Source organism: Nannospalax galili, unplaced genomic scaffold, assembly GCF_000622305.1.
Source record: "Nannospalax galili isolate Female #2095 unplaced genomic scaffold, S.galili_v1.0 scaffold212, whole genome shotgun sequence".
NCBI lineage: Eukaryota > Metazoa > Chordata > Mammalia > Rodentia > Spalacidae > Nannospalax > Nannospalax galili.
Window position 1 is genome coordinate 1,403,442 of NW_008333884.1, and position 17,563 is coordinate 1,421,004.

Sequence of the window (17,563 nt, forward strand, 5' to 3'; positions counted from 1 at the left end):
ATTATGAGTGTAAGGCCAGCCTGGGCTACAGAGTGAGACCATTTGAAAAGCCAAGACTGCTTCCCCAACCCTATCTGGAACACCAGTCATCCTCCCCACACCACAATACAGGCTGCGTATATCTTAGGGAGGCAGGTAAGGACAGCGGCAGCCTCGTAATAAAGCTCTGTGTCCTTATAACAATACTATCATCACACTATCAAATGAGTCTTCAGAGACTGCCCAGAGAAAATGGACAGTAAGTACATCTACATGATCTTGTTCCAAAGCAGATCAGATTAAGTCCTCACAAATGAAATCTATCAATTGCAGCCCACCCTTTTTATGTCCCTGCCAAGAGAACCTGCCTTGATTACTGTCTCTCTTCAGGATATGAGTTCTTTGGGGGCCCACAAAACCCTCACTGTGTGGTAGCTGCCAAATAATTGCACCCTGAACAGATAATGGACTGTGGCAGCTCCAACTGTTGATACTACGTGTCTCAGAGTATTATTCAAAAGATTAGGATCAGTGTGTCTGGGATCAGGAGTGCCGTGCAGTCTGAAATCAGGCGTGCTTTGGGGTTTGGAATCAGGAGTGCTGTGGAGGACCCCTAAAGCAGCAGAGTGTGGAATTCAGATTATAGGAAGGCTCAGCTCTCAGCCCAAGAAGAAGGAAAGGAACAAAATGTGATCCCAACATTAACTTTTAGGAAACAAATGTACAAAGAATCAACTTCAGAAACTCAATTTTATTTAAACTTTAATGTCTTATTTACATGCAGTGAGGAGAAAAAATAAGCAAGAAATTCCTCAAAGAAATGGGCAATGTTTCTGTGTTTTGTGTGAGAGAGAGTACAATCTGCCTGCACAGGGAAGGCAGTGTCTGTGGATAAAGTGCTAACTGGGGGCTGAGGCTCACTCAGAGAAGAGCTCCTCATAGCTAGTTTATGAGGAGAAAGAGCCTACCTGAGTTTTCGGACATTCTGCCAGCGATCTGAGATTTAAACCTCTCAAGACTACATTAAAGGGACAAAATATTACCATTTATTATAGACTAATACATCCTTTTTTATTTTTTATTTTTAGTTATGTGTATGTGTGTCTATGTGGGAGCAGGTACACATGGGGAACAGAAGAGAAAGTTGGATCCCCTGGAGCTGGAATTACAGGTGGTTGTGAGCCACCCAACACGGGTGCTGGAAACTGAACTTTTGTCCTCTGGAAGAGCAATATGTACTCAACCACTGAGCCATCTCTCCAGCCCCAATATTACCATTTATGAATTAGAAATATTTTCCATTTTAGCCATCTCTGTCCTATGAAATACTTCATCTCACCAACAATTTGTAGTTAATTTTGTAATTTTGCCATTTTTTAAAAAGTACAGTCGGGTGTGGTGGCACATGCCTTTAATCCGGGTGTACATCTGTAATCCCAGCAATATAGAAGATAGGAAGGTCAAAAATTCAAGGCCAGCCTTTGCTATATAATGAGACTCTGTATAAAAAATAAACAGGGGCTGGGAGTAGTGGTGCACACCTTTAATCCCAGGACTCGGGAGGCAGAGGCAGGCAGATCTCTATTGAGTTCAAGGCCAGCCTGGTCTACATAGCAGTTCCAGGCCAGCTGTGGCTATAGGAGACCCTGTCTCAAAAAAACAAAACAACAACAAAAAATGAATGATCAAACAAACAAACAAATGGGCTGGAGAGATGGCTTAGCACTTAAGAGCACTGGCTGCTCTTACAGAGGACCCAGACCCAGGTATGATCCCAGTACCCACATAGCAGCTAACAACCATCTGTATGTAACTCCAGTTCCAGAGGATCTGACACCCTCTTCTGTCCTCCACGAGCATTGCATGACATAGGTGCACTTATATACATGCAGGCAAAATACTCATACACATAAAATTAAAATAAATTAAAAAAACAAAATAAACAAATAATTAGTAAGACCAACTTATCTGTTCTGCTCCCATGCACCTGTTTAGCACTGTGGATCTAAGAAAGCTGGACAAGCAGACCCTATTCAATTACTGCCAGGCTTTTACCTGGGGCCCTAACTCAGAGGAACAGCAGCAATATCAGAAAGGAAAGCAAAACCTGACTGTCACTTGTCCCATGTTCCAAAATGCCTACCACAGAGTGAGAGACCATGTTATAGAACATTAGTCAGCCATTTAAGGTGATGTTGCAAAGAACACATAGCAGCTTGGGAAAGAATTTAAGAGTAAAACATCTACAGTGCATCCTCTGTAAGTACAACTATGTTACCAATGCAGTGCCCATTAAAAAAAAAATCCAGCAACACTAAAAGCAGTAACAAAGTGGCAATTTCCTGCCATGAAGCCTACATCCTCTCCCAGATTTCTGAAATGTTTTATTGCTTTTTGACTACTGAAAAAGTTACTCAAGTAATTCAAGCTCATCACAATTTTTTTTTTTTTTTTAGAAACATGATAAAAAGGGGACAAAGGAAAGAAAAAAAAATCATTTTCTGTTTTTTTTTAAAGACAGGGTCTCCCCGTAGCCCCAGTTGGCCTGGAACTCACTATGTAGACCACCTGGTCTCCACCTCAGAGCTTCCCGAGTGCTGGATTTTTTTTTCTTGGGAGGGGGGTTCTTTTTTGAGACAGCATCTCTCTGAAGCCCCAGCTGGCTTGGAATTCACTATGTAGACCAGGCTGACCTTGAGCTCACAGAGATCTGCCTAACTCTGCTTCCTGAGTGCTGGGACTAAAGGTGTGCACCACCACACTGGGCCTGAGTGCTGGAATTTAAAGGTGTGAAGCTTACGGCAGTCCACTAGTGGAATAAGCCCTATTAGATTCTACATTCTTGCTTTGGTGAAGTTTCCATATGTAGACCGCTTCATAACAACAGTGGTTGCACACGCCCTTACATTACAAAGCACAGCACCTGTTACTATTCTAATTAATCTCTTACCATTTTGATCTATTCATACTCTAAGTGTCAAATTTGCACAATTAACCAGTCCCCTATCACTGAAGTCCTGAAGTTGGGGCTGTGTTTCCATGACTAGGAATAATACTAGCAATACTATAAATATTTCTGGAACTAAATTTTTATCCATACTCTAATTTTCTATTTAATCTCCATGTCTTCATTAACACTTGGTATATATAATTGCCAACTTTCTTTTGGGTTCAACTTTCTTTTGGGTTCAATTTTCTTGTTTGCTATGTATAGTTTTATGAAGTATCTAAGGGCTAGCAAGATGGCTCAGAGGGTAAAGATGCTTGCCATCAAGCCTGATGACGTTTATTCGATCCCTGGAACCCACATGATGGAGGGAAAGAACTGACTCCTATAAGTTGTGCTCTGACCTCCACAAGCACACTGTGGCACACATAAATAAATAAATGCAAAAAACTATAAAGAAAAAAAATCTGTGATCTCTGTGCATTTCCCCATGTACATATGTGTGTGGTATGCATGTGGGATCGTGTGTGTGTGTGTGTGTGTGTGTGTGTTGACATCAATCATCTTCCCCACTTGCTCTTCCCCTTCTATACTGGGCTGGGTCTCTTGCTTGAACCCAGAGCTCACCAACTCATGTAGCCTAGCTGATGGGGTGTTCTGGAGATCCCTAGTCTCTGTCTCTCAAGTGCTAGGGGTCTGAACTCCAGTCCTCAATGCTGGTGTGGCAAGCACTCTACCTGCTGGGCCAACTTCCCAGTTTCCCAGCCCACTTTTAATTGGACTGTTCGCCTTCTTCATAGTAATCAGTAATAGTACACTATATACTTATATGGATTGCAAACTTTTTTCCTATTATGCAATTTGCCTTCTAACTTAGCTTACATTTTACAGTCTATTAAAATTCTTTTGTTTTTAGGAAGTCATATTTATCAATCTTTTTCTTTTTGGTTTCTAACTTTGGTTGTTGCTTTAATTTTTTTTGTATTATGATGAAGAAAATAAATACAAGGAAAAAATAGGGCAAATGGTTAAGAAAACACAAGAAACTGTCTTAATGAAAAATTTCACTGGTTCACTAAGGCTTTGACAGTCTCATCCCAAACTATGAAGAGGCACAATTTAAATATACATAATTAAGAGGAGAGAAGAGAGTAACCACTTTTGTTAGATTCTCAGTGTGTGATGCATGGCTAAATGCCTTAAATCAAAACAGTGTGTTGCAAATGTGTAAAATGACAGAACTCTATGGGATGGAATCTGGCAACACACACAGCTGCCCTTTTCACTAGACTATTTCTAGGACTTCCTCCTATAGATAGTTTCTGCATGAACACAAAAGGTATTTATGTATGGTACTAGCTAAAACTTACTCAGTACTTAAGACTGGCCAGGCAGTTTTACAAACTGTATACACAGCAACCTCCTACAATGTTGTCTGAAATAGCAAAATACTAAAACAATCCAAGTTCTATTAGGGAACTGGTTAAATAAACTACGGTGCATCCAGACAACGGAAGATAATGAAGTGTACGGATGTGGAAATGTAGTGATACGGAAATGCTCTTAAGTGAAGTGGGAGCATGATGCACAGCAGAGCTTATGACATGCTGCACTGGCTGGGAAAGGAGATACCTGTATACCTATACACCTATATGCCTATACATGTTTGTACTTTTCAATGAAAACAAAAGGGAGCTACACCAGAAATTAGAAATAGTAACTGAAAGTGGAGGAGGGAGCTAGAGTGGAGAGTAACAGGCTCACCTTTTGATATCTTGACTTTAAAACAATTTATCTAGTAAAAGAATTATACTTTAGAAATCACACATACAAAAGAAACATACACACCCAAAACAAGGCAAAACGAAACCATACCCAGTGGGGAACTCCTATTTCATAATGCACAGCCATACATACCACTGCTTTGACTAAAGCCACATAGCTGGTAAACAAAGCCTACACTAACCAAGGTCTAACTACTAGTCTTTTCCACAGGCCTCAGCTTCCTCCAACACAGTGCTCAACAGTCACAGTCTCCACTTCAGGAAAAGACACAGCAGCACTTAGTCTAGCTTAGGCCTGACTACAGTCAAAGCTGCCTGCTCACAAATCCAGTTCAGAGCCTAGTTTCAGTAGGGTCCATGTAAGAGGCTTTCTGTTTCTTAAATTAAAGATGCCATGTGCTCTAAGTGTCTTGAGGCAACTGGACAATGGAGTGGGCTGCATGTTTTTAAAATGAGAAGAAGAAAAAGGCAGAGGAACGTAGCCAAATAACCACTTGCAATTATGTCTGCCACTTGGACAGTGACCTTGAAAGAGGCTGCTTCTGCCTCCAGACTAAATATGGATGTCTGGCTGAACTGAGGACACATTCATGTTCATGAACCTTTTGCTGATAAAAGATGAGATACTCATAGAGCCGGATATTACTGGTGGCTTCTCTCAGACACAAAGGCTGGAGAAGGTGAGGTGTCGCTAGTAAAGACACCAGGAAAAATGGGGCGGCAGAATGGCAAATAAGGTAGAGAAAAGGGGCTGCTTGGATTTGTGGTTTGTATTTAAAATTTTTTTAAAAAGTACATCTATTTGTTTGTTTGTTTAGTTTGTGTGTGTGCACATGCTCTTGCACAGACAACTTATGAGAGATCTCTTCTACCATGTGGATCCTGGGAATCAAACTCAGTTTATCAGGCTTGGCAGCAAGTGCCTTTACCTACTAAGCCATCTCACTGGTCCCATTCGTATTTGTTTTTTTCAAGGTTTTTGTTGTTGCTGCTGCTGTTTTGTTTGTTTGCTTGTTTGAGACAATGTCTCCCTGTAGCCTCTGCTAGCCTTGCTCTCACAGAGATCCATCTGCCTCTGCCTCCCAAGTGCTGGGATTAAAAATGTGCCACCATGCCTGGCACTATTTGCATTTTTTAAAACTACAATAAGGAGCTAAAGAAATGGCTTAGTGGCTCAGAGCACTGGCTGTTCTTCCAGAGGACCTGGGTTAGGTTCCTAGCACATACATGGCAACTATCATCTGTAACTCCATTTCCAGGGAATCTGATACCCTCTTTTGGCCCCCATGGGCACTGCATGACACAGATGTACTTACTCACATGCAGGCAAAACACACATGCACATAAAATTAAAATAAATAAATTTTTAAAAAAAGTTAAACTGCAACACAATTCTGTGAGCCACAGTGTAACTGTCCTGAGGAAGTACCCGTCACTAAGGAGCCCGAATGCCTGTTCACCTCAGGGCTGGTGTCTCCCTTCCCTGGACCATGAGCCTGAGACTGCACGTGATTGGGCCAGGCCACATTCTCTGCTAGCTCAGGAGAGAAAAGAGATTTAGATGTGTAAGGGACTGCTTTCACAAGAAACTCAGTGACTTTTCTCTGACCCCAATCTATTACTATTCCTATTTGTTTTAGGCAAAGCTTCTTTTTTTTGGTCATTCCTCAAAAGCTCCCTGGATGGCAGGTTACATTACTTCCTGGCCTCATGCCCCTGACCTATCCAAAGCATGTTCCAAATGCCAAGAGCTGCCTGTCTCAGCTATCATGTCCCTGGGTGGCCTCCCCACAGTCCTGGCAAGAAGCCCCAACCTTCCTAAAGCTGATTCACCCTTGGAGAATCCCTAGGAGAGCTCACGGTCCCCCACTCCCTGGTGTCATCCTGCTACTCTGCACTTACTCCTGTGTTCATGTTTCATATACAGTCCAGACTTATAGCCTCAATCGTCCCAACTTCAACATCCCCTGCCCCACTATACCTAGGTTTGAATGAGCTATGTAATAAAATGCTGCTGCCTGGCATATAGGACAATGGATGTACCACACTCCTCCTAAAGGTTCCCAAGCCACTTGAGAATCTAACCCCAAAGCTGTTTCCCTTTACTCTGTCAGCTCTGCCATTACACCACTACGTCCCCCCACATTCTCCTTGGTACTATCAACACTCTTGGCTTCTGAGGTTCTCTTTCCACCCTCACCTTCTCAATAACCTCAGTTTCTGTGTCTTCCTAGTCTCTCCACTGAGGTCCCATTCCTGGTTCTTCCTCTGGAGTCACCTTCCTTCTCAGAGAAATCGTCTTCTTCGCTTTTCTTGGTCTAGTTAGCCCGTATCTTACAGTCTGAGGAGCACACCACGAATGGCACTTCTGTCACATCCCAGCCCTCTTCAAATCCTGTTCCTGTGTCCCAGGTGACTAAGAATAACTTCCTCTGAAAGCCAGAGACATTCATTCCACCATGGCCTGTGCACGGTTCCCTGCACCCCATCAATAAATATGAGCTAGTGCTACTGCTAATGGCTTTTCCTCAGCACCAGGTTTATTCAACTTCACTGCTTTTTCTCCTGAAACTAAGTTCACACTGTGGGGCATCAGTGATGTAGCACAATGGTCATGCTGGGGTCTGAATTCTAAAAGATCTGAAGCTAGAATCATGCGGCAAGTCAGACAGCCCTCTTCTGAAAAACAAAGGCGAGGGGCTGATGTTCTTGTTCTCTTGCTCCCATCATCTATGCCTAACAACCAGCAACCGCTCAGTAAGTCTTATGTGCCTAGAATGGTTCCCACCACAACCTAAGTAGTAGATAACAATCATTATGTCTGTTTTATAGATAAGAAACTTAAGACTCAGGTTAGATACCATCACCAAGGCTGCATAGCCAATGGTAGGACAGCTAGAGGCACCTAGGCTAGTTCCAGAGTCTATGTTTAACTTCCATCCCTAAACAAATGCAAACACTCCTTGGGGGCAATGTGGTGAGAAGTAGATTCTTTTACAAGGGAAAGCACAAATACACATACAATTCTATTAGCCATGAGATGAATTCTTCAGAAGCTAATGCCTGATTAAACATGAAACCTTGAACCAGTAGTATGATCTGTCTCCACAATGGCAGCCCTCTCTAGTCATATATATTGATAAGGAAGCACCCCTGAACTAGAAAGCACATGCTTCCTCTACTGTATTCACATGTGCTAGCTATTAGCCTGAGTCGTGCAGGCTATTCAGTTAGTAAAGATGAGCAATGCAAAGTCCTTCTGAAAGAACTAAGATGCCCAGATCTGATGGTGGCAGCACTTCCCCAGTCCTGGAGAAACATGGATCTGAAGTAATGTAACAAATCTGCATCTTACCCATTTCCAGGAAATCAGAAACCTCTGACTTTCATTCATAATATTACTTTTATTACAGCCAGTTCAACTCACATCACTTATAAACAGATTGGCAAATACTGGTTGTCCTCTGAAAGTTCTATATGCTTTAAGAAAGCCATGGGACCCGAATCCCAACTCTACCCCAATCCTGTGCAACCAGCAGAAGTCAAAACCTCCCAGTAAGTTGCAGTGTCTTCACACACTGTAGGTACCACCCACATTCACATCCTGCTCATTCTACCTTGACGCCATGAGGAGAAATAAAACACGCACACTGGCAAACTGAGCTTTATAGAACAAGGTGCCCTGTAATGGTCTAAAGTACTCTGACAGAAATATGGACTATTCATTTAACTCTGTAGTTTGTGTAACAGTCAGTATACAGGCTGAAAAAGTTTATATATCTCATGTCACTGATGACATGAGATCCATGACTGAGAAAAGATCAGCAGTTTCACCACAGCACACCTGGCTCTACAATAAAAAAATCATAGGAATGCAGTAATTTTCATGCTAACCTTTGAATATGCTGTTTTCAAAATCATGTGGTAGTTTGGCTGGTGAGACACAGCCCTAATATTGGTTTTTCTAGATATAATATAAAGTGGCTAGGTAAGTTTCTTTCCAGATTAATATCTAACATGTCAAAGTTTCGAAATGAAATCACCAAGAGGTTCATTTTGAGGAAGAAGTATGGGAATTTTACTAAAATGAAATTAGGAACAGGCAGATTTATTTGTAAGATGAAAAATGTGAGTTAAAAATAATTTCAAAGATACATCTTCATGTATCTGAAAGACGCAAAACTCATCTTGGTTTAAAATGAATAAGCAACATTTTTCAATGCTTTATTTATTATTTTTATTTTATGTTATGAGTGTATTGCCTGCCCATGTATTAGTGTACCCGTGTCATGCAGTGCCCATGAAGATCAGAAGACGGCATCAGATATCCTGGAATTGGAGTTATGGGCAGTTGTTAGCTGCCATGTGGGTGCTAGGAATCAAACCCCGGTCCTCTGCAAGAGTAGTCAGTGCTCTTAACTGCTGAGCCATCTCTCCAAGCCCCAATAAGCAACAACTTTTAAAGTGTTTATTTTTTTATTTTATTATTATTATTATTATTATTATTATTATTATTATTATTATTTTGTCTTTTTGAGACAGGGTCTCCCTGTAGCCCCAGCTGTCCTGGAATTCACTATGTAGATCAGGCTGGCCTTGAACTCACAGAGATCTGCTTGCCTCTGCCTCCCAAGTGCTGGGATTAAAGGCGTGCGCCACCACGCCCAGCTTAAAGTGTTTATTTTTTATGTGTATAAGTGTTTTACCTATATGTATTTAAGTGTACCTGTGTCATGCAATGCCCATAGAGGCCAGGAGAGGGCATCAGAGCCCCTGGAAGTGAAGTCAGGCACCATGTGGGTGCTGGGAACGGTAGCCTGGTTCTCTGCAAGAGCAGCCAGTGCTTTTTAACCACTGAGTCATCTCTCCAGGCCCATAAGTAACTATTTTTAAAAAAAATAAAGATTTCCCTCCAGTGAAGAGAATTACAAAACTAGAACCACTACCTCCTTACCTCACCTGGGGGTTCTATTCTTCTCTTCCTCTTTCAAGCCTATAATCTTTGCACACAGGAGGCTAAGACAAGGATCATCAGCCTGGGCTACAGTGTGAGACACTGTCTCAAAAAACAAACAGTGACAAAGCAGAGTAAATAAGCCTTAAGAACTCTGTTATATGAGATCCTGTCCTAAAAATAACAGCAAAGAAGTATGCTATGATAATCTCATACTCCACAGCTTTGCTGTTTCAGGCTTTTAACAGGAATGTAATCTTAGGACTAATGAACAACCACAAACAAAAAAAAAAATTTGAATTAAGTCTTATCTCAGAAAGAAAGAACTTCATCTGTTTACTATTAACACCACTTTGACATGTGCACTGCAAAATATAGACAAGAAGCAGATCTGGGTGACAGGCCCATGGGTGTGTGTTTGATATTCCTTTTTAAAAAAAACTTTGTCTTTTTGAGACAGGGTCTCCTGTAGCCCCAGCTGGCCTAGAACTCGCTATGTAGATCAGGCTGGCCTTGAACTCAACAGAGATCTGCCTACTTCTGCCTCCCAAGTGCTAGATTAAAGGCGTGTACCACCACACCCAGCTATGTGTTTAATATTCTTATGCTTACTTTAAATATATTTGAACTTGCCCATGCCAAAATGTTAAAAACTAGAAAAGGAGCATGGGCAAAAATAATTGAAGGAACTATGGGCTAGCTGCATCCTGTTTGTTACCTGCCTGACTCTCAATGTGCTAATGCTGGACACAAACTTTCCTAAGGTACCCCACCCCTCATTCAGACTCCTAGCCTGAATGATGCTCTAGGAGCCTCTTCTGATATCACACTCTATTTTCAGATCCTTTACAGATTTTTATGTCCTCTCAGCCATTGCTTCTGGTCACAAATAATCATGAACTGAGTTGTTATTTCTATGAGGGGTAGGTGCTTCCAGAAGAGCACAGTTCAGGGAAAGCAGTTTGGTAGTTAGGAAAACTGGCTCTGGTGTCAGACTGGGTTGTAATTCTAGCTCTACCTCTGATTAACTTGGTTGGAAGCCTGTGGGTTGCTTTGGCTTAAAGATGACACTCTCTCAAGGTGAATTTCTAAGGGTGAGAGGAACCAAAGGCTATTTTTCCTCTATTGGGGAGGCAGAGGGGGCATTGAGACAGGGTCTCAAGTAGCCCTGGCCATCCTTAAACTTACTATGTAGCCAAGGATGACCTTGAACTCCTGTTCTTCCTGCCTCTATCTCCCAAATACTAGGATTTACAGGTGTACACCACCATATCCAACAATATTTCTTCTAATTTAAACTTCTAAATAGCTTACAAAATATTTTACCATATTAACTTTTTTTTGGTCTTCTTGAGAAGCCCCAGTTGGCCTGGAACTCACAGAGATCTGCCTGCCTCTGCCTCCCAAGTGCTGGGATTAAAGGTGTGTGCCACCACGCCTGGCCTACCATATTAACTCTTAAAAATAAAAGGTAACAAATCCCAAGGTCTAATTCCTCATCTAACTATGAAATTCATTTGCGATATGATTCACAGACAAAGTACAAATACTTCAAGAAGCAGGGGAGAAAAAGAGCCATAATGGGGTACACCCTCAATATGCATTCCATTTCTAGTATAGCTGACTATGGATACTTGGAGAGTATTCACCAGCATGAAGCAGCCTAACTGGTGCGGCAAGGCAAGAACTCGGTTTCTCCTGTCTCTCTTGGTCAGAAGGAGCCTCTGCTCACTTTGTCAAACAGGTTATCTGATTTACCTAAGAGTCTCTGGGCAGGAAAGGTCATGAACTTGACCAATGGGGAATATCAAAGCCAAGACTGGACAGAGGGCAAGAGCATCTTGTCTAGGTATCTGTGTTATCTCTAGCTTGTATTATCAAAGCTGCTTTTTCCAGAAACATCATTGTAACAGAAAGAAATCCCAAAGAGAATAGTAACAACAAACTGCTAACAATGTTATCTACAGAAACAAAATTCCAGGGTCTTGCCTCACACAAACACAAGTCCTGCCTCCCCTCGGCCAGCCAAAGCCCACCAGAATGGCAGACAGGAGTATCTTACTAGAGTAAACACACATTGTCAGCAGAATAACATACTAGGTGTTCTCTGAAGGTCAGGCCAAGTATGCCAATAAAATTAGATCATGTTTTCTTTCCTTCCTTCCTATTAAGTCAGAAAAAAAATTACCAAGAAATACAGGAGAATAATTTATTTTGGCTTTGAATGAACTATTCCTTGCACATCCTCAGTTCAATTTCTTATCTTTTTGGCTTTCTACTGAAAGGTTTTACTCAGTACATCTCAGGCATTTCAGTTATTTGAAAAAAACAACAACATAATTATTTAATCTTCACTAGATAGTTGCAGATTTCACCAGGAATGATTATAGGCAGTGTGCAGAAGTCAACACCCCAGTTTCCTCACCATGATAACAGGCTAAGTGGGAAGTAAAGCCTGCATTGCATAGGAGTAAAAAGGTACAACCACAGGGGAAATGAACAAAGTGCTCAAAACCCTCTGAGCAGACACTGAGCTTCAGCACAATGAAGACACTATACAAAACATACTTCTAGTTTTAAGGTGTTATTCGCTCTTAAATGGAATCACTACTATCGAAAGTCCAGCGACTTTACAGAACCAAAGTACCAAAAAAGCAAGTTGCCAGATGCAGGCTGTCCTAACTAGCAACTGTAGTCCTTTTCCTGGATGCTGTCTTACAGAATAACAGCTCCATTTACTGATACCCAATGAGAACAGAGATAGGAACCAAAGAGGTTCCTCTGAAGCTGGAGAATAACAACTTGAACCCAGTATTTTAGATTTGCTGCAAGTAATCCAATCTTTTTGACTTAAGCATCCATTTAACATTCACTGATTTACAGATTTAACTGAGCTTTCTTCAATCTTTTTGTTAGCTTTGTTAAGGCTTAAACCCTTTACTCCCAGATTCCAATTGGTGTTTGTCTCAAATGATACAAGGCGTTTCACTCAAAATGAAGTTTGGCTAAAACATCATTTAAAAAATATTGCACTGTGAATCCTAACTGAACTTAATCACAGAAATCACAAAGAGGGATATGTGATTGCCAAACGTGGATGAGAGGCACTAATCGGCTTATATTGCTATCTAAACACTGAGCTGCTGAGTTTCACAGCAGCTCACAGGGACAGTCAGCCAAAGCCTACCAGTGATCATTCTCACGTGGAGATGAAAAAGTCTCAGAATGATAGATTGTAAACAGTCTTCAGATTTTGGCCATCATATTTATATACAGGGCTGTGCTGCTCAATTAGAATACTAAGTCCTGTCAAGCTCAAAACAGGTCATGGCTGCTTAGACAGCTTTCAAATGTGAGTAATGGAAGCCCCGTCTGCTCACTTTCAAACCTTCACACCCCTTCCTTCATCTTTTGCTTTTGGAAATCCCAGAGTGCCAAAGAACATGGTTGGAAAACCACTATTCTAATCACAGAAAGGGCGCTAGCAAAGAATTGCTGAGATCCTTCCTTCCCCCTCCTTCTGGCTGATTCCTACTGGATGAGATGCAAGTTTAAATTGGGTTCTCTGTATCAGGTATCTTGCACCTCTGGTTTCCATACTCACTCTGTCAGTCTTCCCACTAGATTAGAAAGCTGTGGTTAATGTGTTTTTTTCCCCAAAAGGAATCCACTGACATAAAAGAATATAGATGCTGGAAAAGAGCTGGCACAAATAGCACCAGCACATAACACGCATGCATGTATGTGGTCCTATTACATATGCTATTGTAGCTACTGTTTTGTTTTGCAGTACTGGGGATTAACCTGGGGCCTTATGCATGATAGGCAAGAACTCTTCTACTAAGGTCTAGCCTCAGTCCAATTATTTTTGGTTGTTATTATTTTGAGACAGTCTAAGTTGCCTAGGCTGGCCTTGAACATTCAATCTTCCTGCCTCAGTCCCTCAAATAACTGGGATTATAAGGCAGTGCCACCAGACCTGGCCTTTTTTCCCTCCCTTCCTCCCTCTGTCTCCTTCCCTTCTTCTATCCATACTGGGGATTGGCTCCAGGGCCTAGCCAGCATTCTACCACCAAGCTATATCGCTAGCCACCACTTTCAGGTTGAAGAGCTAAAAATTAAACATAAAACTCTCCTTTGGAAATATACCAATATACACGGTATATAGTTCTTAAGAGTTAACCTGGGGGTTTAAGTACACCCACATAGCTTATAGGAACCCTAAGTCAAAGCAGAACCTCCTATATGGCTTTAGATACGAAACTATTCTGTAGAGGTATTGCTTAAAAAAATTTTAAGAATATGCCCAACTTTAATTGGTAGTCAGATTTTACAGGTTTTAATTTTCTCTTTGTTATCTGTATTTTAAATTTTTCTTCAACTTATACATCACCCATGTGTTTTGCTTAGCCTTGTTGTTGTAACTTACTCTGTTTTCTGCCAGGGTTTGGACCTGTCAGTATAAAAACATTCAAAATGGGGGGCTGGAGAGACATCTCTTGTTCAGTTCTCAGCACCCACATGGTATCTCACAACTGTATCTCCAGCTCCAGGTGATCCAACACCCTCTTCTGGTTTCCACAGGCATATGCACATAGTGCATACATGCAGGCAAACATTCACACATATAAAAAAAAAGTCTAAATGGTAACTGTTCTTTTCTTTAGGCTTCATAACTTCCAAGAGAATCCTAAGAGATTGTTAAAGATTTTTGCTGATCCCATTCTCCCTCTTGGAAGATTTCTAAAGTGATAGTGCACTGCACAAAAATGTATTAAATGCTACAGAGCAAATGTCCTGCAACAGACACTCAACTTTGCATTTAGCCAAGGGGTTCTGGCAGAGTCAGTATGGTTTGGAATAAATAACACATATAGGTCTTAGAGTTAACCTAGGGGTTTAGGCAAACCATGGAAGTTATAGGAAGTCCAAGGAAAACCAGAACCTCCTGCTTTTCTGTGGAATAGCTTAGCTGAGGAATGAAGTGCTGAAAAATCCTCTATACTAAAGCAGCTTTCTATCCAGAGGCAGAGAGTAGAGCAGACCCCAGTTACATAGAGCTCTATGCTTACCTTTGTGGCCATGGTCTTCACCCCATGAATTCTCTACTCTCCATTTCACAAATGCATCATCCTGATCATCCTGCAAGAAAATGGACAATAGGGTACAGTCTGAAACTAGATTCCCCTTGCTGTGGTATCATGTCATTTGAACTCTTCTCAAGCAGCATGGAATAAACTCCCTTCTCTATATACCCACAATGTTAAGTGAACAGGGCTGTATGTTTCCTATAACCATAGGCATATTCCAGTAGAAGTGGAGCTTGAGTTGCTTGGTATAAAAATACAATACATATGATAAATATTATCTTCTTGTTTTAAAGACTTATTTCTTTAAATTTATGTATCTGTGTGTGTATGTGTAGGTAACTACAGTGACCAGAAGAGGGTGTCAGATCTCCAGAGCTGGACCAAACAGGTGGTGGTGGGAACCCAACTCAGGTCTTCTAAAAGACCAGCAAGCGCTCTTAACTGCTGAGCCATCGCGCCAGCTCTACCGTCTCCTCTATATTCTGTTCTACATAGAAAATGGGCATGCAGGGCTGGCAAGATGGCTCAGTGGGTAAAGCACTTGATGCATAAGCCGGACAACCTGAGTTTGATCCCTGAAACCCACATGAAAGTGGAGAGAACTGACTCTACAAAATTATCCTCTGACTTCCACATGTGTTCTGAACACACACACACACACAAATAAAAAATTAATTTAAAAAAAAAGAAAGATAAAAATATTCTATTCACAATGCCTGACTTTCTATTTGGGTAAACTAAGTAATGATACTCTCCAAATGATGTCCTTTTACTGATTCAGTTACATAAATATTGAATTTAATATAACTGAGACTGAATGGCAAAACAAAAATAAAAATAAATTTCAGAAACAAAAACCCAGTCAATTCAACTCTTCTCCCTCTTCTGTCTTCATTAATACAGTAAGCTCAATTTTCATCTTCTTAAACAGACAGTGATACTGTGATAACCTTTATTTATAGTCTTTATTATAGTGACATAGAGAGGAACAAAAGGAAGGTGTTTGTGAAGAACATTCCTCTCTCGTGCTTATCCAGGACATTTGCTGATGTCAAAACAACTCAAATCTTTGTAGCATTCGAAGAGTGCTGACCTGGTGTTCTCTCCTAATGATCTGATCTGTCAGCTCCCACTGCATGTCACTGCCTGATGAGTCTCACACATGTGGGATTTGGTTCCCTTTGGCTTTGCTGATCCCAACCCTTTATTCTTAGTAAGTTTCTTAGATCTCAGTAATTTTCAGTCTCAGATTTTGCATAGAAAGCCAAGAGTACAAACATTCTTTTTCAAAAATTTTATTTATTTTTATTTTATGTGTAGGAGTGCTTTGCCCACATGTATGTATATGTATGGAGTGTGTGCAATGCCATCAGATGTCAGGAGGGGACATCTAATCCCCTGGAACTGGAGTTAAGGATGGTTGTTAGTCACCATGTAGGTGCTGGGCACCAAACCTGGATCTTCTGCAGGCACAGAGTGCTCATAACGGCTGAGCAATCACTCCAGCCCCCATCAGTGAATTCTTTTATGACCTAGATCAAGTTGTCCTCTGAGTCATTCATAAATACAGAATAATAATACATGGACCTCCTACAAACAGATTCCATGAAGTGATCAATGTGACAGAATATTAAGAAATAGAGCTAGTAGTGTGCATTTCTCTCTATATTATTAAAATAGAGTACATTTTTATTACAAAATTCTTTTGATTTCTTCAAGTTTTTTGCCTGCAGATAGGTGCACCACATGTGTGCAGTGCCTCGAGATCAGAAGAGGGCATCAGATCCCTTGGAATTGGAGTTATAAACGGTTGTTGCCACCATGTGGGTACTGGAAACTGAACCTGGGTCCTCTGCAAGAGTAGCAAGTGCTCTTAACTGCAGAACCCTCTCTCTAGCCCAAGTTCATAGAATTTTTTTTTGTCTTTTTGAGACAGGGTCTCTCTGTAGCCCCAGCTGGCCTGGAACTCGCTTTGTAGACCAGGCTGACCTTGAACTCACAGAGTACCGCTTGCCTCTGCCTCCTGAGTGCTGGGACTAAAGGTGTGCAACACCACACCCAGCTTTGAATTTTAAAAGCCCATAGTTCAAGCTAGTTTTCCTAGTCAAAAACTCTTAGCAGTGAGAAAGAAAAGATTACCTTTTTCTTTTTTTGGAGCTAGGGTCTCACACTATAGCCAGGCTAGCCTTGAAATCCTCCTGCCTCAGCCTTCTGAGTGTTGGAATGAGCTACCAGGCCTGGCAAAAATTTTTTAAAAGATTTATTTATGTGTTTATATATGTATTTATTTATTTACTTATTTTTATTTATTTACTTATGTCTTTTTGAGATAGGGTCTCCCTATAGCCCCAGCTGGCCTGGAACTCACTATGTAGATAAGGCTGGCCTCAAGCTCACAGAAATACACCTGGCTCCCCCTCCCAAATGTTGGGACTAAAGATGTGCAACATCATGCCTGGCTTAAGATTTATTTTTATTTCATTATTTTATGTGTATGAATGTTTTGCCTGCATGTACGTTTGTGCACCATGTGAGCCTGGTGGCTATGGAGGCTGGAGGAGAGCAAGGATGCTCTGGAACTGAAGTTACAGATGGCTGTGAACCTCCATGTGGCTGCTAGGAACTGAATCTGAATTCCTCCCAAGAACAGCAAGTGCTCTTAACTTCTGAGCCATCTCTCCAGCCCTATGGTAAAAAAAATTTAATATAAAATTCCAGGTATGATAAAATCTTGCCTTATGGGAAATAAACAATATCAATCAAGGAAAAAAATTCTAGAGAAAATGATATAATGAAAGAATATTAATTT

The 17,563-nt window shown here is 41.1% G+C and overlaps 1 protein-coding gene across 1 annotated transcript in view; it reads right to left on the reverse strand.

Annotated features, from left to right (window-relative positions):
• The window catches only part of Blmh (bleomycin hydrolase), a 47,699-nt gene that overhangs the window by 3,332 nt on the left and 26,804 nt on the right, over positions 1-17,563 (reverse strand). Inside the window, exon 11 of the mRNA XM_008828735.2 lies at positions 14,737-14,806. Within this exon, the coding sequence (XP_008826957.1) occupies positions 14,737-14,806 (70 nt within the window). The remainder of the gene's footprint in view (positions 1-14,736; positions 14,807-17,563) is intronic.